Genomic DNA, 26,226 nt, shown 5'->3' on the forward strand with positions numbered 1-26,226 from the left:
CTTAGCACATCTAAAAGTGAATCCATCATAGTCCTATCTTCCACCCTCATTCCCAAACCTTTGTTTTCTTGCAGTAGTCTTTGTGTAAAGTGGGTGGCCTCACTCTTCATCCTGTATCCCAAACTACTCACTTTTGATTCCTCCCTGCTGATTTTACCTTCTAAGTACTCAGATCTGTTGCCTCCTCTCTAACCACAGATGTCTTAATTCAGGCCTATATCATCTTTCATCAGGACTGCTGCAACAACCTCCTATCATGTTTCTTTTTCTACAGTGTTGTTTCCCTCAAATAGCTACCATAATGCTCTATACAAAATAAACCCAGCCATGTCTTTTCTGTATTTAAATAACTCCTCATCACCTACAGACTATGATCCAAGCTCTTTACAGTGGCCTCCAGGGCTTTCAGTCATTAGTTCTCTGTTCCTCCTCTCTTAGCCTTATTTTTAACCACTTCTTTCTTTGAATTTTATCTTCCAGCAGCACCAAACCGTGTGTAGTTACCAGTATATACCATACTATCGGGTTGGCCCAAAAGTTCGTTCAGGTCTTTCCGTAACATAACATCTTATGGAAAAACCCAAACGAACTTCTGGGCCAACCCAATATTTCTTACCTTTGTGCCTTTACTCATGCTCTTTGCTGTCTGAAAAGAAAGCCCTGTCCTTCTACCCCCACTACCTGTCTTTTACCTGCCTAAGTCTTTTTCATCTTTTAAGAGTGTTTGTTTGTTTAATATTTTAGGGATGGTGGAAACCTTTGAGTGTGTGGTGAATACCTTGGAACCTCTCTCTAGAGAAATGCATATAACCCCCAAATTTGCACATGATATCAGGTTTTAACCCTAAATTAAATCCTCCTTCCTTCTAAGGTATTATCATCCCCAGAAAAATGTGTCCTAACCCCCTGCCAGACTGGTTTAGTTTCCCTCTTTCATATTCTTTTACAATATCATGTGTATGTCTCACATTATGATTATTTAGTGTCTTTGCCACTATACTATACCTCCTTGAGGGTAGTAACTATCTTACTCATCTTTTTGTCCCCAGCACCTAGCACAGCACATAGAAGTTATTACCAAAAAATTGAGATTGAATGTTCCTGAAGAACAAAACATCTTTCACTGTGGACCATTTATCCATTCAGCAAACATTTATGGAGAGAGCCTGCTATGTGCCAGGCATTGTGCTGTGTGCTGAAGATACAAAGATTAACAAGACAAACATGATCCTTATCCTCACAGAACTTACAGTCTAATGCCTTTTTAAAAAGCATGTATTTGGGCTTCCCTGGTGGCGCAGTGGTTGAGAGTCCACCTGCCGATGCAGGGGACACGGGTTCGTGCCCCCGGTCCAGGAGGATCCCACATGTCGCAGAGCGGCTGGGCCCATGAGCCATGACCGCTGAGCCTGCGCGTCCGGAGCCTGTGCTCCACAGCGGGAGAGGCTGCAGCAGTGAGAGGCCCGCGTACCGCAAAAAAAAAAAAAAAAGCATGTATTTAAATTAGACATTAAAAAACTGTGTGGTGAGCGCTTTGGTAAGGGAAATACAGGGTAGAATAGGATTATATAAAAAGAGCAAGTTACCTGTATTTGGGAGACCAGAGAAGGCCTTCAAGAGGTAGTAATAATTAAGTTGCGATCTGTAGGATAAGTAGGGAGGGGACTGGAGAGAAGTTCCCATCAGAGGATAACATCTGCCAAGGTCTTGGTATGAAAGAATGTTGTATCTAAAGAAGCAAAAGCAGTTCCATGTGGCTGAAAATATGAATTTGGTGGGTAGGAGGGACACAACAAGAGGAGGAGGAGTCTGCTAAACCATGCTCAAAAGTTCACACTTGCTCCTAAAGTCAGTGGGAAGGCATAAAAGATTTTTTTTTCTGAAATAATGCCATTTGCAGCAAAGTGGATGGGCCTAGAGATTATCATACTAAGTGAAGTAAGTCAGAAAGAGAAAGACAAATACCATATGATATCACTTATATGTGGAATCTAAAATATGATGCAAATGAACTTTTTTATGAAACAGAAACAGACTCACAGACATAGAAAACAAACTTATGGTTACCAAAGGGGAAAAGGGATGAGGGAGGGATAAATTAGGAGTTTGGGATTAACAGATACAAACTACTATATATATAAAATAAACAACAAGGTCCTAATGGATAGCACAAGGAACCATATTCAATATTCTGTAATAAGCCATAATGGAAAAGAATATGAAAAAGAATATGTATATATATGTGTAACTGAACCATTTTGCTGTACACCAAAAACTAACACACCATTGTAAAGCAACTATAATTAAAAAAAATGTTATTCTTCAATAAAGTTCCTAGCCAATATAAGAAGAAAAGAGGAGTTGTGTCAGAGTGTGTGTATGTAGAGAAAGTTCTATTTACCAGTGGAAAACAAATGAGCTTTAGAAAGCTGAACAGAGCTGTCATGTGGCTACTGTCTCTGATGCCAGCTTGAACCAAAACTGACAACGTGAGATCCTGCGATCTTTTGGCTTTATACTGAGATGGAAACCACTTTAGTGGATTAGGCAAGATGGTGGAGAATCAGAGAAAGGTCCATGAAGGAAAACATATAGAAAATATCACTCTGTCTACTACTTTCCTTTTTTTTTTTTTTGCGGTACGTGGGCCTCTCACTGTTGTTTGCGGAGCACAGGCTCCGGACACGCAGGCTCAGCGGCCATGGCTCACGGGCCTAGCCGCTCCGCGGCATGTGGGATCTTCCCGGACTGGGGCACAAACCCGCGTCCCCTGCATCGGAAGGTGGACTCTCAACCACTGTGCCACCAGGGAAGCCCCACTACTTTCCTTTTTTAAAAAAAATCTTAAAAATAACTTCTTTTCCTTGAAGTTGTTTTGTTTTTCTAAATACTTGTAAGCAAGAATCATCTGTAAGAAGCAAGTTTCAGCGACTCCTTTTTTATTTGCTAATTTCTCTGGCTCATAAAATGATTATCATAAGATTACAGGAAAAATATATACTTTAATTTTTTGTCTAACTTAAACAAGGATAATTTCAAAAATTGAAGAGCCTTTCAACATCTAGTCCCAGTGTTGAGGACTTTAATAAGTAGATCTTATATGGGTGGATGTCGTCTTTAATCTCTGAAATAAGCTATTTAGTTAGGCGACCTTTTATCGTAAAATAGTCTGTAGAAGACATTTATCAAAAGATTATTTATATTGACCTTCTATCTTCTTTCTCCCCCAGATATTTTTCTTTGGATTTGGGTGGCTTTTTTTCATGCGACAACTGTTTAAGGACTACGAGGTGAGAAGAGATCATTTTGATTATGCTAATATTATATGAATTTAGATTGTTTTAAATGAGACAAGAAAAATACCTCCATTAAAGAAAAATCACGTTCGAGAAAGACAAATATCATATGATATCACTTATATGTGAAATCTAAAGAAAATGATACAAGTGAACTTATTTACAAAACAGAAGTAGACTCACAGACGTAGAAAACAAACTCACGGTTACCAAAGGGGAAAGTGGGGGGTTGGGGGGGGTAAACTGGGAGTTTGGTTTTAACAGATATACACACTACTATATATAAAGTAGATAAACAACAAGGACCTACTGTAGAGCACAGGGAACTGTAGTCAGTATCTTGTAATAACCTATAATGGAAAGGAATCTGAAAATGTATATATATATATATATATATATATATATATCTGAATCAGCTGTACACCTGAAACATCGTAAATCAGCTATACTTCAATTAAAAACAAAATGAGTTATGCTTGAACTTCCATGACCTGTGATGGTCAAGAAAAAAAAAGAAGAATCACGTTTACTCCCAAGATGGGAAGTTTTTGCCACTATATAATTCTTAAATTGGAGAATATAATCAAGCTTAGTTGATTTTTTTTTTTTAAGGCAAGTTGTGTATAGCCCAGGAGCCAGGATCAAGAAATATCATGCCTTAGTCATATCAGTATATATACCAATAGCAGATAGTTATTCTTTGGGAGAGAATTTAACTTATAATGTCTCATAAATGTGCTCATTCATTTGGTATCTGGCCTTCAGTGTTAATTACCAATCGTACATCCTAAGTTAATACCAAATTCTAAGGTTGGTTCGATTCGTATCTTAAGCCTTGAATTCAGAAAGACAACAGCCTACACTGGACATTTCCTAATTAATCTTTCTCATTTAGTAATAAGCTCAATGGTTATGGACTATCTGGGGTCATTTCTAGTATGTTCTCCATTAAACTTCCCCAGGGAGTTTGAGTTATTGTCTGAAATAGCCCAGAATTCCAGAGATTCTGTTCTGCTCAATACTTTAAGGCCTCCTAGGGAAGGTTCTAATACTGGTCCAAGGTCTGCAGAATGTTGAAGTAACCCTTTTAGCACTAACCTGTATATATAAATCTGTATTTTTTTTGTCAGTGTGCATCAGGAATTCTAAATGCTGCTTCTGACCCTGTCACTTCATCTTCTTGTGCTTTAAATTTTTCATCCACAGGAGGAGGATGATAATAGTGACCCATGAATTAGAAGTACTACCTACTTTCATCTATTTCTTTAGCCCCAGACTAGTTACTGTCATGGCCCTGTTTCTAACAACTTGAGAATTTCCTTAATATAAGTTTTCTGACTTGTAACCAGAAGGTTATCAACTCAATATTTCACATAAGGAAGTGACTTTTAGTCTCTATTTGACTTTTAACAGGTGCGTCAGTATGTGGTACAGGTGATCTTCTCTGTGACTTTTGCATTTTCTTGCACCATGTTTGAGCTCATCATCTTTGAAATCTTAGGAGTATTGAATAGCAGGTGAGTAAGAGTACTAATTAGCTATCCTCTTAAAGAGACCTATGTTACTTTCTTTATGGTGCAAGATATACTGGGATCCCATATCTGAAAAAATGTGTCTGATATGGGGTTAATATCCAAAGCATATAAAGGACTGATATAACTCAATAGCAAGAAAACCAAATAATCCAATTTAAAAATGGACAAAGGACCTGAATAGACATTTTTCCAAAGAAGATTTACAGGCCAACAGGTACATGAGAAAATGCTCAACATTACCAGTCATTAGGGAGATGCAAATTAAAACCACAATGAAAACAGTAAAACCACACCTCAGATCCGTTAGAGTGGCTACATCAAAAAGACAAAAGAGGGCTTCCCTGGTGGTACAGTGGTTAAGAATCCGCCTGCCAATGCAGGGGACACGGGTTTGAGCCCTGGTCTAGGAAGATCCCACATGCCATGGAGCAACTAAGCCAGTGTGCCACAACTACTGAGCCTGCACGCCACAACTACTGAAGCCTGTGTGCCTAGAGCCCATGCTCCGCAACAAGAGAAGCCACTGCAATGAGAAGTCCACGCACTGCAATGAAGAGTAGTCCCCTCTCACCACAACTAGAGAAAGCCCACACGCAGCAGCAAAGACCCAACACGGCCAAAATTAATAAATAAATAAATTTTTCAAAAAATTTAAAAAGACAAAAGATAACAAATAGTGGTGTGGATGTGGAGAAAAGGGAACCCTTGTGCACTGCTGATGGGATTGTAAATTGATATAGCCACCATGGAAAACAGTGTGGAGGCTCCTCAAAAAACTGAAAATAGAACTACCATATGATCCAGCAATTCCACTTCTGGAAATATATCCAAAGGAAATTAAAACACTGACTCAAAAGAATATCTGCACCCCATGTTCATAACAACATTATTTACAATAGCCAAGATATGGAAAAAACCTAAGTGTCCATCAAAGGATGAATGGATAAAGTGTGGAATGTATATACAATGGAATATTATTCAATCATAAAAAATGAAAAAATCCTACCATTTGTGATAACACGGATGGACCTTGAAGGCATTATGCTAAGTGAAATAAGTCAGACAGAGAAAGACAAATACTGCTATGATTTCACTTACATGTGGAACCTAAAAACAAAAATAAGAACACTAAACTCATAGAAAAAGAGATCAGATTGGTAGTTGCGAGAGGCGGGGTGTTTGAGTAGGGGGAATTGGAGGAAGGTGGTCAAAAGGTACAAATTTCCAGTTATAAGGTAAATAAGTTCTAGAACACTGCTGTGTGATATATAGGAAATTTAAGAGAGTAAATCCTAAGAGTTCTCAACACAGGAGATTTTTTTTTTGTATCTATACGAGAGAATGATGTTAACTAAACCTTTTGTAATAATTTTGCAGCATGTGTAAGTCAAACCATCATTCTAGACACCTTAAGCTTATACAGTGGTCTATGTTAGTTATTTCTCAATAAAACTAGAAAATAAAATTTATTATCACAATCTGGAAGTTTTACTGATATCTAAGCAGAGGTCAGCAACCTTTCCTGTAAAGAGCCAGATAGTAAATATTTTAGGCTTTGTGGGCCACACCGTTTCTATTGCAACTACTCAGCCCTGCTGTTGTAGAGCCAAAGCAGCCATAGGCAATATGTAGTCAAATGGGTGTGACTGTGTTCCAGTAAAACTTCATTTATAAAAACAGGTGCCTGGCTGGCCATAAGTAGTGATCTAAGTAGTGTAGAAAGGACTATGACTCAAATAGTCTAAAACCAAAATTATTGTTTTTGGTAGCTGATGTCCCCCAACTTTTGACTCATTTATAATTAACAATCCCATATAGTAAGACACCTCACTCAGTTACTTGGATTTATATTCCTCAAATAGCTTATCTTAAAGAGTATGGAAGTAGCATTGCTAAAATCTCGTTCTTCTTTAGGTGCTTTTTTGGGGGATTGGGTAGGCTGAGACATGTCTTCAGTTATACCTATCTTTTCATACTAACATTTGGTCCTACTATGTAACAGAATTATGGACTGTGATCATATATTATTACCTGTGCAATGACTATTCAGAATACTTTTCAAAGGAAAATCTTGGACCTGACCAAGAGTGTTCTTTTGGCTCCTCTCTAAACAGAAGTGGTATAGCCTCCTATTCAAATATGTAATCTTGTTGGTATCCTTAATTTTCTCAAGAGAATGTCATTTTACCCTCAGCTCAAATGACAGTTAAAATATATGGTTTGCTTTTAATTGGCAATATGGATTACACGTGTCATTTCAAACCCACTGCCTCCCAATATCTTTCAGAAACTTAGCTGAAATACTAAGTATGATTGCCTGGAGGATGTGCATATTGTTTGTTTCTCCGTATGCTCAAAAGTGGGTAATCCAGATGAGCAAAAGCTGTCAGTTTATCTAAACCAAATGGTATTGGCTCTCTGTAGGGTAGCCTTTACTGAATAGCTCTTTATTTTATGATTCCTGCCATCTACACTAAGGAGTAAGCAGAAGAAATAGCCCTCTGAAACTCATCAGTGTTTCTCTTGAAAGGATGTTGTGAAGAACATTGTTAATTGCCCTCATATTTTCTTCTTTATGAAATCTTTGGAGAAATTTCAATATGATCATGGTAATAATTCAGTAATAATAAATCAGTAGTAATTATGCTTACTTTATGTAATTTGTTTTTCCTTACATGCACTATGATTTATCTAACTGATCAATTTTTCTATTTTACATTGACTATTAGAAAACGTAAAGCTAAATTTATGACCCACCTGTAGCAAGTTTCTAGAACTTTATGGTGAGCATTTTCATAATAACCATCAGGCCTGCCCTGATATTCTACCTATATTTTGCCACTGTTTTTCCTTCCTTTCTTATTTCCTTATAGTTTATTTCATCATCCTGTATTTTATATGTACTCATAAACCACTTAACCACTTAACCTTTTTTGAAACAAGGCCTAGTTTTAAGTAAGTTTAAAATCAATAAACTTGACACCATCGAGAAAGTGAACAGATATCCCACAAATTGGAGAAAATTTTTGTAAATCATGAATCTGCTATGGGACTTCAATCTAGAATATATAAAGAACTCTTATAACTCAATAATAAAGAGACAGATATCACAATTAAAAAATGGACAAAGGATCTGAATAGGCATTTCTCCAAATAAGATATGCAAATGGACAATAAGCACATGAAAAGATGCTCAACGTCTTTAGCCATCAGGGAAATGCAAATCAAAACCACAATGTAACACCACTTGACACCCACTAGGATGGCTATAACCAAAAAGACAATAACAAGTGTTGGCAAGGCTGTGGAGAAATTGGAACCCTCATTTGCTATGGGTAAGAGGTAAATGATACAGCCACTTTGCAAAATAATGGCAGTCTTCAAAAAATTAAATATAGAGTTATTATATGACCCAGCAATTCCACTCCCTGGTAGATACCTAAAGAGAAATTAAAACATGTCTACACAAAAAACTCCTATATGAATATTTATAGCATTGCTATTTATAATAGCATTGCTATTTATAATAGCTAAAAAGTAGAACAACCCAAATGTTCACCAACTAATGAATGGATAAACAAGATGTGGTATATTCATACAATGGTATGAATATTATTCAGCCATAAAAAGGAATGAAGTATTGATAGATGCTACACATTGTTGAACCTTGAAAACATTATGCTAAGTTAAAGAAGTCAGTCACAAAAGATCACATATTACATGATTCCACATACATGAGATGTCCAGAATATGTAAGTCCATAGAGACAGAGAGTATATTGGTGGTTTCCTAGGGCTGGGGAGGTTGAAAGGAAAGGGGAGTGATTGCTAATGGGTACTGGGTTTCATCATGGAGTGAGAAAAATGTTCTGAAATTGATTGTAGTGATGGTTGCACAATGATGTGACTACACTAAAAACCATTATATTGTACACTTTAAACATGTGAATTATGTCTCAATAAATTGTTATAAAAAGAAGCCCTAAAAATATTTTAATCAATAAGTAAAATATATTTTATAAGCAGTAGTAAAAGTGGTCATGCAAATCAGATGTTTATACTGAGAGTACAGAAGAAGTATTTATGTGTCTTTATAACACATATTAACATTTATTTTCTTTTAACTCATATTGAAATAGGACTCCCAGTGGTAAGTGAAACAAGTCATTCTACCAATAATATATATTGATAAATGTTATTATATATTGTCTATGAATATGACTAGAGCATTAACATTCTCAATTTAATAAGTAAAATTCTTAGGAGGTTAAGATGGCCATATATACCTTTCAGAACTTTGTATTTTTTAATCTCTATAAATGAGCAGATAGTAACAACCTAGTTGACTAATTAGATGGAATATATTCAGTATTGAGTTCAAAGAGCAAGAGATCCTTTGAAAGACTAAAGAGAGTGAAAGTAGCTGCCCTCTTCCCCTCCTAGTGATATTCTTTGACATTTGTTTCAGCTCCCGTTATTTTCACTGGAAAATGAACCTGTGTGTAATTCTGTTGATCCTGGTTTTCATGGTGCCTTTTTACATTGGCTATTTTATTGTGAGCAACATCCGACTATGTGAGTATTTTACCCTCAGGTCAGCACATAAGATGAGTATTCTTAGGGATTGAGGGTGTAGAGAGTTTCATTTCTATATTACTTTCAGTAGCTACTGTTGTTTGAGGGCACCTCATACACAGCATCTTTAAAAGATTGGTACAAGGGGCTTCCCTCGTGGCACAGTGGTTGAGAGTCCGCCTGCCGATGCAGGGGACACGGGTTCGTGCCCTGGTCTGGGAAGATCCCACATGCCGCGGAGCGGCTAGGCCCGTGAGCCATGGCCGCTGAGCCTGTGCGTCTGGAGCCTGTGCTCCACAGTGGGAGAGGCCGCAACAGTGAGTAGGCCCACGTACCGCAAAAAAAAAAAAAGATTGGTACAAAATAAATACTGAATGAATGATTAGGTTATTTGTCCTGCCACAGCTTTATTTGTTTCTACTATAATATCTTTCCTTTCATTTTTCCAATGCAGGGTACTATTTGTACTTTCTGATTTGTACTGGGAATTGTTATTAGTACTTTATCAGAAAATGACCTTCCCCCCCTTTAACTGTCATTTTAAAAGACTTCTTGCATTCTTAATTTATTTATTTATTTATTTTTGGCTGCATTGGGTCTTCGTTGCTGCACGCAGGCTTTCTCTAGTTGCGGGGAGAGAGGGCTACTCTTTGTTGTGGTGCAGGGGCTTCTCATTGCAGTGGCTTCCCTTGTTGCGGAGCACAGACTCTAGGGTGCGCGGGCTTCAGTAGCTACAGCACAAGGGCTCAGTAGTTGTGGCTCACGGGCTCTAGAGCACAGGCTCAGTAGTTGTGGCGCACAGACTTAGTTGCTTCACAGCATGTGGGATCTTCCTGGACCAGGGCTCAAGCCCGTGTCTCCTGCATTGGCAGGCAGATTCTTAACCACTGCACCACCAGGGAAACCCAAGAATTCTTGCATTCTTAAAAAAAAAGAAATGTCTCCCCTAACTCAACCCACATCTTAATTTCAGCCAAATTTCTCTTATGATGGTAAGAGGTTTAGAAAACAATTTCTAAAACTTATATTGTTCCATCATTCATTTGCCAAGTGAGCAAGCCAACCAAATATTAATTAGAATGATCCCATAAACTTATGTAGAGAAAGCTCTTTATCATATATCTATTTCACCTTGTCTCCTCTTTCTTAGTGCATAAACAGCGACTGCTTTTTTCCTGTCTCTTATGGTTGACCTTTATGTATTTCTTCTGGAAACTAGGAGATCCATTTCCCATTCTCAGCCCAAAACATGGTGAGTGTATATGTGGTGGGGAGAGGGAAAGTGTTGTTTATAATTTTCTAATTTGAAAAAAATCAATTTTGAGTTATAAATATCAAATATATATACACATAGTAAATATATAGTAAATATATAAACACATAGTTGCCAATTGTGATTATTATCATCGCGGAGCAAACAGGTTGCTATGATAGACAATAATGCAGATAAGGATATCAAATTTAATGCAAGGCCTTAGCGGCAACCTTTCTGAGGAGGTGGTATTCAAGCTGAGATTTAAAGGACAAGGTCAAAGGTAGACCCAGCAGGAAGGCACAGGAAACATCATGTAAAGCCCTGAGGTAAAAAAAGACTGGTGTATTCAAGAGTGAGTAAGAGACAGAATGGAGACTAGCGGTATAGATTTTTTATTTGGGTGACTAGATAGCTGGTGATGTCATTTGCTGAGATAAGTAATACAGAAGAAGGAAGATAATTTTAGTTTGGGATATGTTGAATTTGAGTTGCCTGTGTGCATCTAAGTGATATTCAGTAGGTAATTGGATACACAAGTCAGGAACTTAGGAAAAAGGTATGGATTTATCTGTCCTCTTGGAGATAATTTCCGGAATCTGAAAAGTTAGACGTCAGCTAAATGCCATTAGGTGAGACTGGGGAAACAGGCAAGATCATCCAAGGAAAATGTATAGACAGAAATGAAAGAAGGAATTCTGGCCCATGCAGAGCAAAAAAAAAAGACCAAGAAAAAGCAAGTAGAGAAGGAAATGGGAAAACCAAGGGAAATTGTGGTACGAAAGCCAAAAAAGGAAAATAATTTTAAATAGGAATGATTCAATGTCATAAGTGATTGAATAAAACAAGGATTGGAAAATGTTGTTGAATTTTGCAACCAGAAGAAAATTTGTGACCATATTATAATAATGGCTAAGAGTCCAAGCTCTAGAGCTAGACTGTTTGGGTTTTAATCCTGACTCTGCCCCTTGTTAGCTGTGTGGCCTTGACTAAGTTACTTGACCTCTCTGTGCCTCAATTTCCTCATCTGTAAAATGTGATATTCAATAATATCCACCTCATAGGGTTGTTATGAGGATTAAATTAATTGTAAGTAGAATACTTAAAACAGTACCTGTTATATAACAGGTGCTTGGTGAGTGTTACCTATTCTATTGTCATTACAATTATTAATGAAAGTACTTTTCATTGGGTGAAGAAGAATGGGTTAAAAGCTGAATTGCAGCCAACTGAAGAATAAATGGAGGTGAAAGAAGCTTGGCTATTAAGGGGTAGATAGAGAGGATTGGTAACTAGATGTAAACTCAAGGCCAAGGACAGACTTTTTCTTAGGAAAGAGGCTTGAAACTGAAAGGAAAGAACCAGCAAAGGAGGAAAGATTGAAGATATGAGAGATAAGAGGACAGGAAATGGAACAAGATTTTGGAGGAGGTGGAAGGGAAATTAGATCAAAAGCGCAGGTAGAGAAGTCTTAGCTTTGGACACCATCTTGTTCTGAGGGGGGCAAGTTGGAAGGATGATTACAGATGCAAATATTTATAGTAGAATGAAGGTAGTTTATGTCTAATAACTTCTTTCTTATATAATAAGCACATTAGCTAAAAAGAACAGATTGGAAAAATGAGTTAAAGAGTATCTGCTGAGGGGTAGGGGGAGAAATGGCTGACCAAGGGCAAGAAAAGGATTCCTTAGTAGTGTGTGATTTCTGTTAAGACTGGAGACCATACACTTGTAATGGCATCAGTGTCAGTATGCATTCTAGCAGTTTGGGGCAGCTCAGTCATGGGCACAGGGAAGGCAGAGTGTTAGACTGATCCAGAGTTGGGAGTTTGCAGGATCAGTGCTTCAGGAGAAGAGTAGAGGACTGAAAGTCCTGGAGAAAGAAGTTAAAGCAAACAAGCTTGGAGTCGAAGCTCAGCAAAGAAGGAAATGGAAGGTTGGAGGAGGCAAAAGATTAGAGACCAGCAGTCATAATGACCTCTAAAATGGTGTAGTAGAAATACAGGCACAAGAGGACTCAAATATTGGAAGTTCAGCTTCAAAGCTAGTAGAATTCCTGAATGGCAGCTCTGGCATTAGGCCTTAGGAGTGGTTGGCTGAAGTGATTCTATCCTAGAAATAGGAAGTGAAAACAAACTTAAACTAGTTTTTTCCTGTGACACTAAACTTCCTGAGTTATTCTTAGCATTGCTTTCTCTCATGTATCCCCAGTACATCAACAATAGCATTTATTTTAACTGCCAAGTTGATTTTCAGCCTTCTCAAATAATAGGAAACAACTGATAATTAGAATACAACTGAGTATCAAAAACTCACGTACTTACATTTGAATTACTCATTCTATAAATTAGGCCCATTTATTAGATGCATTATGTGTGTATTGATGGCAAAAATGAATAAGACAAAGGTAGGTAAAGAGCTTATGACATTAGGGGAAAATGTATAGATTGAAGTTAACTATAGTAAGAAGTAGTATCTGCTATTTATACTTTTCCAGCAGATTTGCTTTCCTAATTTTTTTGCCAAACCTTTTACTAAAAGTACTACCTTTGTTAGAGTTCACACTACCTTGAATAAATAGACAATAAGTGTTACTTATAAGTGTTGTTATTATTATTATTTTACTATTACCATTACCCAAGAATAGAATGATTCTGGAAGCATTTGAGATAAGAAGAAAATCAATAGACATATTTATTAGAGAAAAATCTACATATTAATAATGAAAATTTAGCTTATGTAAGTTAGCTAAAAGTAATGGTTGCTGTTTTCAGTGATGTTTCCTTTTGCTGTGCAGGTGAAAGCCGTTTTACCTGTATCACCTGACATTAATGTGCTTTGATATTTTTAGGGATCTTGTCCATAGAACAACTCATCAGCCGGGTAGGTGTGATTGGGGTGACTCTCATGGCTCTTCTTTCTGGATTTGGTGCTGTCAACTGCCCATACACTTACCTGTCCTACTTCCTCAGGTAACAAGAGTTTTGTCTCTTTTCTTTTTTCCCATTACTTATTAATACATATGTCACATCGTGCCACCATCATTAATACTTAAATGTTAGATCTATGACACTGCCTTTTTACTCTTCTCTGTCCTTATGGGCATTGACCTAGGAATCTTTCAAATAAGTCTTATCACTTACATTGCTTGCCCTTGTTATTTGTCCTACATTTATTTATTTTTAAAATGGCAATTTCAGTCTGATCTTCTCCACCCCCTTTTCACCCCCACTTTTTAAAGACACATTTTTAGTGGACAGCAATGTGAGCTAGTCTCAACCTCAGCAAATCAGTTCCTCCCAAAAGTAGAACAGTAGTTGACAATGCCAAGTTAAAACTGTGCATACACGTATATCCTAAATGTCACTGGATCAAAGTTAAGCAAGTCTATAAGAGAGCTAGTTACCTTCTACTCCCCTGAGGCCCCAGAAGAATTAGCTATTAAAAAATGACAACAGGGGCTTCCCTGGTGGCGCAGTGGTTGAGAGTCCGCCTGCCGATGCAGGGGACACGGGTTCGTGCCCCGGTGTGGGAGGATCCCACATGCCGCGGAGCGGCTGGGCCCGTGAGCCATGGCCACTGAGCCTGCGCGTCCGGAGCCTGTTGCTCCGCAACGGGAGAGGCCACAACAGTGAGAGGCCCGCGTACCGCAAAAAAAAAAAAAAAAAAAAAAAAAAAATGACAACAAAAACATTTTTGCTTATTATAGTTATTTTAATATTCCTCAGAAAAAATACAGTTCCTTGAATTATAGGGTAACAATTGAGGTTTATGTGTTTCTCCAGCTGCCTTGTATTATGCCCAGGGATGGAACCCAAAACTTTGCTAACAGCTTGTGCTTATTATAGGAATGTGACTGACACAGATATTGTAGCCCTGGAACGGCGACTACTCCAAACCATGGATATGATCATAAGCAAAAAGAAAAGGTAAGATATCAGCACATTAATGCTGTTAGAATTTTTCAACAAGGAAATTTGACATGAATTGGTGCTAACAGGGAATTTCTTCTCATTTCATTTTTAAGTTAGGGAACCATCAAAGACTTAGTGTCTAATCTTATGTGAAAGAAAATTTTCAAATTCAACCTTAGTTCCTAACTTTAGATAAATTCTCTTGAGATAAATTTTAGAATAACTTTTATATTTGAAGGTATTCTACACTGGATGTTTGTTTTTTTTTTTTTTTTTTTTTTTTTTTTTGACTCTCAACCACTGCGCCACCAGGGAAGCCCTACACTGGATGTTTTAAAAGTCTATTGTGCTACATTTTTACAAACTTTTTCATGCCTTATTTCAACTTCCCTTTCTCCAACTACTTTAAAAAATCCTTCAAGTCTTCCAGCTATTGTTGTTTTTATTATTTAAAAACTACTTTTAAAATGTGTGTTTTTGAGGTGACATTTCTAGAAATCTGTATCACAGCGGGTAAAAGCATAGGCTCTAGATTCAGACTATCTGAATCTGAATCTTTGGCCTACAACTCACAGTGTGACTTTGAGCTAGTTGCTTTATTTCTTTATGTCTTGGTTTCCTTATCTGTAAAATGGAAATAATAATAATGAGTTGACTAACATGTAGAGTTCTTAGAACAGTGAACTATACATAGCCAAGGAAAACTATCTAACTTATTAATAATCTCAGCAGGACAATCATTTGGTTTTAATACTTTACCTTTATTTATTCATTCATGTAGTCATTCACTTAATAATTATATAGAAAGCCTACTTTATGCGAGGCACTGTACTAAATGCTGAATACTACAGAGAGATAGAATGATGAGCGAGGTAATCAGCTCCTACCTTCATGAAGCTTATTGGTCTACTGTTTTTATTAGAGTTATTAGTACTCATATAAAAATGATGTCATAGAAGTTTTAAATTGCATGAGTGTTTTTCCATTTCATGTTTCTTCTTTCAACACTTTACTGTAGTAAGATACATAATCAAGTCAAAGAAGACAATATAAGAGAGAACAATAAACATTAGAATGATAAAGAGGTCCAGATTCACCAACTAATTATTTATCTCCATTTGTATACATCTTTACTAAGGGAGTGGAAGTAGATACACATGTGTATACATTTGTTTACTTATATATGTTTTGTTCACATTCATGCTCTACAGTTTATTTTACATGAATGAATATGAATGTAGATTTTTAGAATATAACAACAAGAGCAACATTGTTCAATATTAAAAGATACTTGTATAGGAACATACTATTTTGATTCCCATGGTCATTCTCCCTTGGACTATATTTATTTTATTTATATATAGAGAGATGAATATAAAGTCATGACCCATGTCACTGTGGACGTGCACTTTTAAGCCATTTCATCGCTAGTCATGCTGAGGAATTGGCTCTGATCTATACATGTACCCCTATAGACCTTGTTAAGTCAGGGTCTGGGATGGTTTGTGGTCCTGCCGTAGGTCTTACTAATTTGAGTGGCTCTCAGAAGAATCAGCCTCCCAACTTAACCTAATTATCACAGTTCTTTACCCAGTGGAGCTAACAGGGCAGATAGACAGCTAACATGACAACACTGCGACCTTCAAGGTTCATACAATGTCCTTGCTATTTACCAAAATATTGAAAAAATGTTTGCAGAAACACTCGTAGTTGCAGAAGAGTAGTGACCAGAAAACATCTTTCAATTTAACAGCAGAGGGCCCTAGTGAGATGACATACACGAAAAATAGTATCTGTTATGTACAGAAAAGTTAATGGTTGAAAATGGGGGCAGGAAAGAGGCATACTGTCTTCTCACTTGGAACACTGAATAGAGGATAAGGTTTATAGTATTTGGAAAATATTCATCAAAAACCTAGTTCAGATAGTATAAATACGCTGAGTTAGTGATCAAAGCCTTTCAGCTTTTTTCAGTTTGAGAGAAATAAGTGACCTGTTATTTTGTTTGATTTTTCTGTTGACTTAGATTTTAAAGCTTTTGTTTTGGAGATCTATGATATAACTGAAGTATAGTCTTTTTTCACAAACAATATTAGTTTTGAAATTGTAGTTTTGTAGAAGATAAAAAATACAATTATGCAACTATACACCATGGTATAAGGAAGAGAACTTGAACTAGACAATCACTTTACAAGAAACTTGTTAAGTCATCTTGAGCAAATACTAAACTGTCTCAGTTTTCTCATTTGTAAAATGGTGGGGTTAACTAAAAGGTCTCTAGGATCCCTTTCAACCCACAAATTCTGAATTTATACTTTTTCACACAGCTTATGACATACAAAAACAAAAAACCTAGAGTACGTAGAGTATGTAAAAGTTAATGCAAGCTATTACTATGAGGAAAAACTTTATCTCTACCCTTGAATTAGAAACAGGAAAAATTGTTAAAAACAAATATTCAAAGGCAACGGCAAATGAACAGAGACAGGTAGAAATTTGAAGAGTGTCAGGTAACTGCATGTTTGTGGTTTTCTTGCCTCGGAGTGCTCTTCAACCACTGCCCACTCAAGTATACAGATTGATAGAGTTCAAATCAGCAGAGTAACTGGAAAATTTAAAGGGAAAATTTTGGAAGCAAGAGAGATGCAGAAGGACTGAGATCTACAATCTACATATAAACTCTGCCCAAATCCCTGCCTTATCACTAAACTATGCATGTGTAGAGGAAATACCAGAGAGCTGAGAAGTAGGCAGAAACTAGAAAGGGGTCTACCCTTGAGAGACAGCATTGCCTCTTAATGAGATTTGCAAGTTTGTTGTGTCTTTGACTGAGTGCATTGTCTGAACAGTATGTAAGTTAGACATTGTTGGATGACAGAAAGTGACAGGTATGTAAGTTAGACAAGTTGGATGACAGAAAGTGAAATCCTTACTTGACTTGAGGTGTCAGAAGGTACAACTCAGGACTGGCAAAGCAATTAGAAATTTAGGAGGGATCCCTAGAAACAAAGGGACCACAGAGAGGGTAAGCAAGGCCTAAAACCTGATTATAAAATCTGCCCAAATTCTTTGTTGACCACTAACCTGCTCAGGCTCAGAGGAAACCACCAGAGAGTCAGACTAAAGAAAGAGCCGCTAAGAGTTGAAAAGCTGAGCAGAAACGTTAGTTACTGCACACAGTAAGTATGACAGTTTCACATTTCAAGTCCAGGTAAATTAACTGCTTACTAGAACAAAAAAAGAGCAGTCCTCAGAAAAATAAAACAGATTCCAAAGCCACTAAAACATAATATCTACAATGTCAAGTTTTCAATCAGAACTTACTAGACATACAAAGAAACAGAACTGTGCAACCCATATTCAAGATAAAAAGCAACTAATAGACACAACTCCAGGGGGGGCCCAGATAACAGATTTAGCAAACAGACTTGAAAACAGCTATTATAAATACATTCAAAGAAATGAAGGAAGCATAATATTAATTAGTGAACAGAAAAGGAGTCTCAAAAGAGAAATAGAAACTATATTTTAAAAAAGAAACAAAAGAAAATTCAAACCTGAATACTACAGTAACTGAAATGAAAATTTTACTATGTAGACTTAGCAGAATTGAGATGGCAGAAGAAAGAATCAGTGAACTTGAAGGCAGATCAATAGAAATTATTCAGTCTGAAGAATAGAGAAATCAAAGATGGAAGAAAAATGAACAAAATCTTAGGATGAAGCAATATCAAGCAGTCTAAATACTTGTAGTTGGAGTCCTAGAAGAAGGAGAAAGGGGCCAAAAAAGTACTTGAAAAAATAATGGCCAAAAGCCTTCCAAATTTGGTGGAAAACATTAATTTACAGATCTAAGAGGCTTAAGTAGGGGAACCACAAAACTACACCTAGGTTCATATAGTCAAATTGCTAAAAGATAAAGAAAAAATCTCGAAAGCATCAAGAGAAAAATGATAAATATAGGGGAACAACAAAAAGAGTAATGGTTGCTGAACAAGGTTGTAGAATACAAAGTAAACATACAAAAATTAATTGTATTTTTATATTACTAGAAATTTAAAATACAGTACAAATTACAGTCACTCAAAAAAAATGAAATACTTAGGTATAAATCTAACACAACACGTACAGGACTTATACGCTGAAAACTATGAAGTGCCGATGAAAGAAATCAAAGGTCTAAATAGAGAAACATACCATGTTTAATAGATTGGAAGACTCAACGTAGTAAAGATGTTAATTCTCCCCACATTGATGTACACGTTTAATGTAAGTCATTTCAAAATCCCAGCAAGATTTTTTGTAGATACACACAAAATTATTCTAAAGTTTATATGGAGACACAAAAGTACTAGACACTTTTTCAAAATAGCTAAAACAATTTTGAAAAAGTAAAATGAACAGTATCAGTCTATCTGATTTCAAAACTTATTATACAGCTATAATCAAGGATTATATTGGCAGAGGTATAGATACATAGACCAATGGAGCAGAATAAAGGACTCAGACCAACAGAAAAATGCTCAACTAATTTGTTTACGAATTTGCAAAATCAATTCAGTGGAGGAAAGATAGCCTTTTCAACAAATGGTGCTTGAACAATTGGAGATCCATAGATATTTTTTAAATGAATCTCAGTGTAAGTCTCACACCTTATACAAAAATTAATTCAAAATGTAAAACTATAAAACTTGGTAGAAAAATAGGAGAAATATTTGAAATCTAGGGCTACACAAGAGTTCTTAGACTTGGCACCAAAAGCACAATTTATAAAAGGAAAAATTGATAAATTGGACTTCATCAAAATGAAAAAATTTCACTCTGTGAAAAACCCTGCTAAGAGGATGAAAAGAAAAATTACAGACTGGGAGAGAGTATTTGAAAACCACATATCTGAGAAAGAACTAACTTTCACAAGTTAGAGAAAAAAAAAAAATCAAACTGTCCAGTTAGAAGTTGGGCAAAAGATCTGCACAGACATTCACTGTACACGTTGTATAAATGGCAATTAAGCACATGAAAAGGCTTTTTAACATCATTAGCCGTTAGAGAAATGCAATTAAAACTATGAGCTATTACTACATACCTATTAGAATGACTAAAATAAAAATTAGTGACAACAACAAATGCTAGTAAGGATGCAGAGAAACTGGATCACTCATACATTGCTGGTTAGAATGTGGAATAGTATAGTAACTCTGGAACACAGTTTAGCAGTTTCTTAAAAAAACTAAACATGCAACTATTACACAACATAGCAATTGCATTCCTGGGTACTTTTTCCAGAGGAATGAAGACTTATCTTCACACAAAAATTTGTGCCTTAATGTTTATAGCAGCTTTATTCATAGTAGCCAAAAATGGAAATAATCCAGATATCCTTTAAATGGATAAATAGTTAAAGTGTGGTTTATCCATACCACAGAATACTGCTGAGTAATAAGAAGTTATGAACTACTGATAGATGCAACAACCTGTATGAATCTCCAGAAAATTATGCTGAGTAAAAAAGCCAATTCACAAAGGGTGCATACTGTATGATTCTATTTATATAACATTTTTTAAATGACAAAATGGAAGTGGAAACAGATTCGTGGTTGCCAGGGGTTAAAGAAGGCCTGGGGGTGGGAGGAGGGAGGTGGGCTATACAAGGGCAACATGAGGAATCCTTGTAGTAATGGAAATGTTCTGTATTTTGACTCTATAAGTGTCAGTATCCTGGTTGTGATATTGTACCCACAAGATTTCCATTGGGGAAAGGTGGGTAAAGGGTACATGGTATCTCTGTATTTTTTTTATAACCCCATGTGGATTTACAGTTATCTCAAAAGAAAATGTTTAATTAAAAAAGTAATTGCTGACTTCCAACCAGAAGCGATGGATACCAGAAAACGGCAGAATGGAGTATTTAAACCATAGTAGACATTTTTCAGCTTCTTTACATGCAAACTACTACCAAGTGCATACTTCTTCTAGTGATTACCTCTTTGCCTGTTGTGGGGCCGCAATGCAGTGTCTGTCGTCTTTACATGTTCAAGAGGTTCCACTCCACAGCCAGTCATTATGTTTATTGTATTATAGACATTGAAACTAAGGACAACAGAAATGCGCTTCTGTGCGCCCTATCTCCCTCTGCCTTCCTTTAATCCAGCATGGTAGGTTGATGTAAATGAGTGGAATAGAACCTCTTCCCTTTTGCTCCAGCTTTCCCAACTATGAAAATAGGAAAACTAAGACTTATGAGTCTCGCCAAGTCAAAACCTCCCTGGGTCTGAGCCTCTTCTTGGCTGCTCTACATCTTCCAATAATGCTGAGTTACGGTGCACATGCGTAGAGGAAAACGCAGAAGGGGCTGATACAACTTGGGAGCCACATTCCATTTACTCAGTATCCCGGTAAAGGTCATTTTAAGGAGGAAACAATTAAGTCAGTATGGCTAACACACTTAATATTCTTTATTGTTAATATCATTGTAGCCAATGGCTTAAAGAATTTAGCCCACAAAAATACCATTTGGTATTTGGTACCATTGGTTCCATTTGTATTGGTCCTAACCATGAATACCAATGCTGCTTCTTTATCCTTACCACTTCTATCTCTTGTCATCCTTTTGAGGTTAACCTTGAGTTAAATTTTTCTTTAGTTCTACAACTCTTTTTATTAGACTCATTCTGGCTTACTTTAAGCCTGTAGGCCTTGGCCTATTGTACTCTTCAAGAAGCCACTTATGCACAAATGCTCTATTTTTCCTCACAAGGACCCTATTCTAGGTGGTGGGCTGGAAAATGCCAGCAGCCACCACTGAAGCGGTAGGTCCTTCCACAGACTGACAGGACAAGAGGAAGGACAAGTTTTCCATTGATTTATTCGGTAGTAGGGGGAGACTGTCATTAAAGGGAGAATGGTGTTTTAGAAGAGGCCAGGTTTATGTGATTTTCCGAGGTTTTTGTTGGTTTGTTTGTTTGTTTTTCTTTTGTCTGCTTTTAAAAAGGAAAGAAAAAAACATTTATTGAGTTCCTAACCTGTACCTGATCCTTTAGCTAGGCATGTTAGCTATTGTTTTATTTTGTTTTTAAATGATAATGGTAATAATTAAATATATTATTTCATTGATCTTCACAATCATCCAGAGATGAGGAAATGAAAACTCTAAGGTCTCACAGTTTCCAAGTTGTAGAGGCAGTCCTCAAATTTATTGCCTACTCCAATTCTGTGCTCCTTCACCTATTCCACATTCCTTCTGGGAGTGTATGCTTTTCCCTCAGTTGTAAGCCGTGGAAAAGTGGGACTCCAGAATTTGAATCCTTCCCTGAACAGCTCAGCAAATGAAAGGAGCAGTTATGAGACTGGAAAGCGGATGAGAGTGGAGTACGAGGGTCCATGCTTCCTTGCTGAGGTTTTATATTTTATTTCAGGATGGCAATGACACGGAGGACTATGTTCCAGAAGGGGGAGGTGCATAACAAACCATCAGGATTCTGGGGAATGATAAAGAGTGTTACCACTTCAGCACCAGGAAGTGAAAGTATCCTTTATCCCTCTGCTTGATTCTTTTTCTCAACTCTGGACCAAGGGCAGAAGAAAAAATAGTATTGGGATATTCTCTTCTAAGATACCTGACTGCAACAGAGTTCAGCTGGCCAGGGCTGGGCTTAGGAAATACAATGTGTACAGTCATCGTTCCAACAGCCATAGAAGATCATAAAATAATAAAACCATTGTCTTTGAACTGGAGGGGTCCTAACATGTCAGTCTTTCCATTTTACAGATGAGAAAGTAGACCCAGAGAAGTTGTCACACAGTGGCTTGTGGCAAAGATAAGACCAGAACTGTGGTCTCCTCAGTTCTTTCCACTACACTATTGTATTTCCCACCTCTGAAACACCACCACAAAACAATGCCTCCCCCAGATGGATGGTTTGCATATGAGATTGTAAGGGCCCATTTCTAAAGCAGTCAGTTTTAGAAACAAACAAATTTTAAGCAGCTCTGTATCTCCAGTGACTTTTTGGTTTAAAGAATCAAGGAGATTGGGATAATGGACTTGTCTTGGCCCAGCTGGTTGCAGTGTTAAACTGATTCCCAAATTGAGTAACCAAATCTCTTTGTGGCTACCAGGTTATTAAGCTGGAATTTGGGGTGGGGGACTAGAGGTAAAATAGCATATTCCTGCTTCATTCTCTGGCCTGAGGAAGAACAGATTCCCCTGTGCCTCAACTGGAGAAAAAGAATGTAACCTATTCTTGCTATAAATTATGACATATCTTTCTGGTGTGAAATGCAGGTAAGAATTGGAAAAAGAAAAAGAAAAAAAAGTAGGATGACCACAGGAGAGAGAAAAAAAAGATGACTTTAAATTCATTTCTCATCTCCTATTTCCAGCAGAGTGCTAAGGGATAAAATGATGAGCAGAGGATAGCCTCTCTCCTCAAGGAGCTTACTGCCTAATCATGGAAGAGCCAAACGTGTAACTCATTAAACCGCATTATTCAGTGGCCTGGACCATGCCAACAGCAGCCAGTACTGAGGAAGGAGCTGAAGGGCATTTGCTGATTTGGGTAATAGTGGAAAACTCACAGAGAGGAGGGAGGATTTGGATTAAAGCTAATGCTTCTGTTTTAGAAAGGGCTGTCTTTACTATTTTTATTACTTAAAAATTCATAAAAGCCAAAGGTTAGGTTTAAGCTATCTTAGCAACACTAAGTCAAGTCAAAAAAGTATCGGGATTATTTAAGATCTCTGAGTCCTTTCCTAAATGGAGAGGATAATCACACGACCTCACTGAGTTCTTCGAAAGTGGCATAGCGTAATGGGAAGAGCAGGCCTTGGAGTAAGGCAGATCTGACTTTGCTTCCATGCCTATTAGCTGTGTGACTTTGAGCAAGTTATTTGACTCTCTGAGCTTTACTTTCCTTATCTGCAAAGTGGATAATAACACCTATCTCATGGGATTGTTGTAAATAATAGAAGATAATATCGTAAAGAACTAAAGAAGGTAATGTCTATAAATCCCAGCCTGTATTAGAACTCAGTAAACATTAGTTCCCTTCCCTAACGTTGTATTTATTCAGATATTTCAGGAGAAAACTTTGCTATATTATAGGTGTTTTTCTTACTATGTAACCTTTTGAGATTCCAAAGATTACATTTGACTTAATCTAACTAGATAAAGCAAAAATAAACAGAACCACCTCTCTGAGCCACTTGAGCTAGTGAGAAACTGAGTGGTAGGTGTTTGGTGGTGACGCTCTTGATGGAAAAGCTTTTATACACCTGTGTCTGAGGTTGGAAAAATTGTTCTAAAGTAGTACTGCTGGCTATAAGCAGGAAATTGAAAATATGGGCAGTTCCTAGGACCCACTGTAGAAGAAACCAAAAGCATATGCTTTCTTTATTGCTGTTCCTTGAAACTTCTATGTGATTTAAACCTTGATGCCCATTTTGTGCCAGATCTTACTCTTATTCAACAGGAAGTGGATGCTTTGGAAGAACTAAGCAGGCAGCTTTTCCTGGAAACGGCTGATCTATATGCTACCAAGGTACAGAGCAAGGAAACTGAAGTGTGGTTTTTACTAATATGATTGAAGAGAGAACAAGACTAAATAGCTTTTTAGCATCCTCTATGGCCAAGCCATGTAAGAGGCACCTCACAGCTTCAATATCAGCCATGAAGCACTGATGGCTGCACTCTTTGTGACATTGCTCCTACCAGTAGCAAAACCCTTAATGGAACACTCTCAAAAATAGAAATTAGTGGGATAGTCAGAAGAGGCTTTCAGTCATCTAGGAAGGTGGCACACACCACTTCCTACTGATGATCCAGGATCAAGAGGGTAGCTCCTATGGTAGCTCCTCTGTTTTTTGTTCTCTTGCAAGTTAATAATAGTGTAAGAGCAGTAAGACACCAATCTGCCGTGGTCTAGCGCTATTTTAAAGGATCCAGATCAAGAAGGGACCTAACTACAAGAAGTAACTTTCCTTTGTACACCTAAAATGCAATGTAATTTAAATATGCAAAATCTATTAGTTAAGGTTGTTCAAACTATTTTAATCCTTTTTGAGGATTACTTCACAGGAATAGCCATGTAGGATAGAGGTAAACATAGGCTTTGAAGACAGATAGACCTGGCCTAACTTCCCTTACTCACTAGCTCTGCAACCTTAAGCAAGTTATTTAACCTCTCTAAGCCTCTGTTTTCTCATCTGTAAAATTAAAGAGAACATATCTCATAAGAGTTGTTATGAAGATTAAAGTAGATAATGCATGTAAGGTGTTTATGCTAATTTCTGGCTTAAAGTAATCATTCAATAAATTTTTCCCACTACTACTATTACTGTTATTTTAATATTATTATCATGTGTGGTTTTAATTCTTAGCCTGAACAGTGATTCATAGAGGCAGGAATTTTGTGGAATATAAATGTAATTTTGCTGAGACTAACCATGTTTTGTGTTTGTTTTCCCTCAGGAGAGAATAGAATACTCCAAAACTTTCAAGGGGAAATATTTTAATTTTCTGGGTTACTTTTTCTCTATTTACTGTGTTTGGAAAATTTTCATGGTAAGTATATTATTTTTAATTGTCAGGATTTAGGTGATTTTCCCTGGTAATGGCAGAGAGAGAAAATTGAGTTCGGTTGAAGCATTGAACTAAACTCCAAATCCAGTTGAGTCAATAGAAAATGTGATCTTTCACATCTCTGAGCCTCATTTTTTCATCCTCTCCTTTTTGGGTCACCTAGAAGAGGGAGGTTGCATTTTTCTTCTGTCAGAAATCATGAATAAGTTCTTAGATTATGAAATATATGAAGAGTGAATATTGAAGTTTCTTATTCTACACCCTGCTTTCCATATTACGCATGAGTACGTGATTGTATATAACGCAATTCCTACCTTCAGCTCAGAATAGAAACCACCTGTCCTTTTTAATCTGTATATACCCAAAAAAGTAAATTCTAAAACATATTTCTACAGATAAATTCATCTTCTGTGCTTACAGCTCTTATTCTTTTGTGGCTCTCCCTTAATGCTCTATTCTTTATGTGCATTTTATGTACTGCATTATTTGTCTTTACTTGTGACTCATCTGCAGGTATTAATGGATTTCAGTGTGATTATAGAAAAGGCTGATTTGACGTTCTAGTTCGGTGACTTTCCCACTGGGGCTGTGCTTGCACAAAGAGGAGCTTTGTCAGCTTGTTAGTTAATTTTGATCAGTGTAGATGAATGGAGGATTCTGGATTTAACAGATCTAATGTTATAATAAATTGATGCTAATACCCATTCAGATGACATTTTTAAATCTTGATTCATTCAGTGGGAGAGGATAAATGAAGATAGTGTATTCAATTAACTAAGCTACTAAAGGCTTTTCCTGAGATGCAGCCTTTAGGAGAGCATAACATTTTTAACAGCTTTATTGAGATGTAATTGACATTCAACAAACTGTACATATTTAAAGTATACAATTTGGTAAATTTTGATATATATATATACCTGTGCAACAGTCATCACCACAATCAGGATAGAGAACACATCCATCATCACTTCCAAAAGTTTCCTCAGGCCCCTTTGTAATGCCTCTCTATTACTTTTTTTTTTTTTTTTTTTTTTTTTTTTGGGTTGCGGGGCCCTCCCCCTTTTGGGCCCTCTCCC

The 26,226-nt window shown here is 36.9% G+C and overlaps 1 protein-coding gene across 2 annotated transcripts in view; it reads left to right on the top strand.

Annotated features, from left to right (window-relative positions):
* GPHRA (golgi pH regulator A) overlaps positions 1-26,226 on the top strand; it is a 41,299-nt gene that overhangs the window by 5,363 nt on the left and 9,710 nt on the right. For both annotated transcript variants that reach the window (XM_024732709.1, XM_024732710.1), the window contains exons 2-10: positions 3,231-3,290; positions 4,710-4,813; positions 9,299-9,405; positions 10,556-10,657; positions 13,509-13,629; positions 14,506-14,586; positions 21,987-22,096; positions 24,022-24,110; positions 25,040-25,132. In XM_024732709.1, the coding sequence (XP_024588477.1) occupies positions 3,231-3,290; positions 4,710-4,813; positions 9,299-9,405; positions 10,556-10,657; positions 13,509-13,629; positions 14,506-14,586; positions 21,987-22,096; positions 24,022-24,110; positions 25,040-25,132 (867 nt within the window). The remainder of the gene's footprint in view (positions 1-3,230; positions 3,291-4,709; positions 4,814-9,298; positions 9,406-10,555; positions 10,658-13,508; positions 13,630-14,505; positions 14,587-21,986; positions 22,097-24,021; positions 24,111-25,039; positions 25,133-26,226) is intronic.

Source organism: Neophocaena asiaeorientalis, unplaced genomic scaffold (genome assembly GCF_003031525.2).
Source record: "Neophocaena asiaeorientalis asiaeorientalis breed wild unplaced genomic scaffold, Neophocaena_asiaeorientalis_V1.1 scaffold128, whole genome shotgun sequence".
Taxonomy (NCBI): domain Eukaryota; kingdom Metazoa; phylum Chordata; class Mammalia; order Artiodactyla; family Phocoenidae; genus Neophocaena; species Neophocaena asiaeorientalis.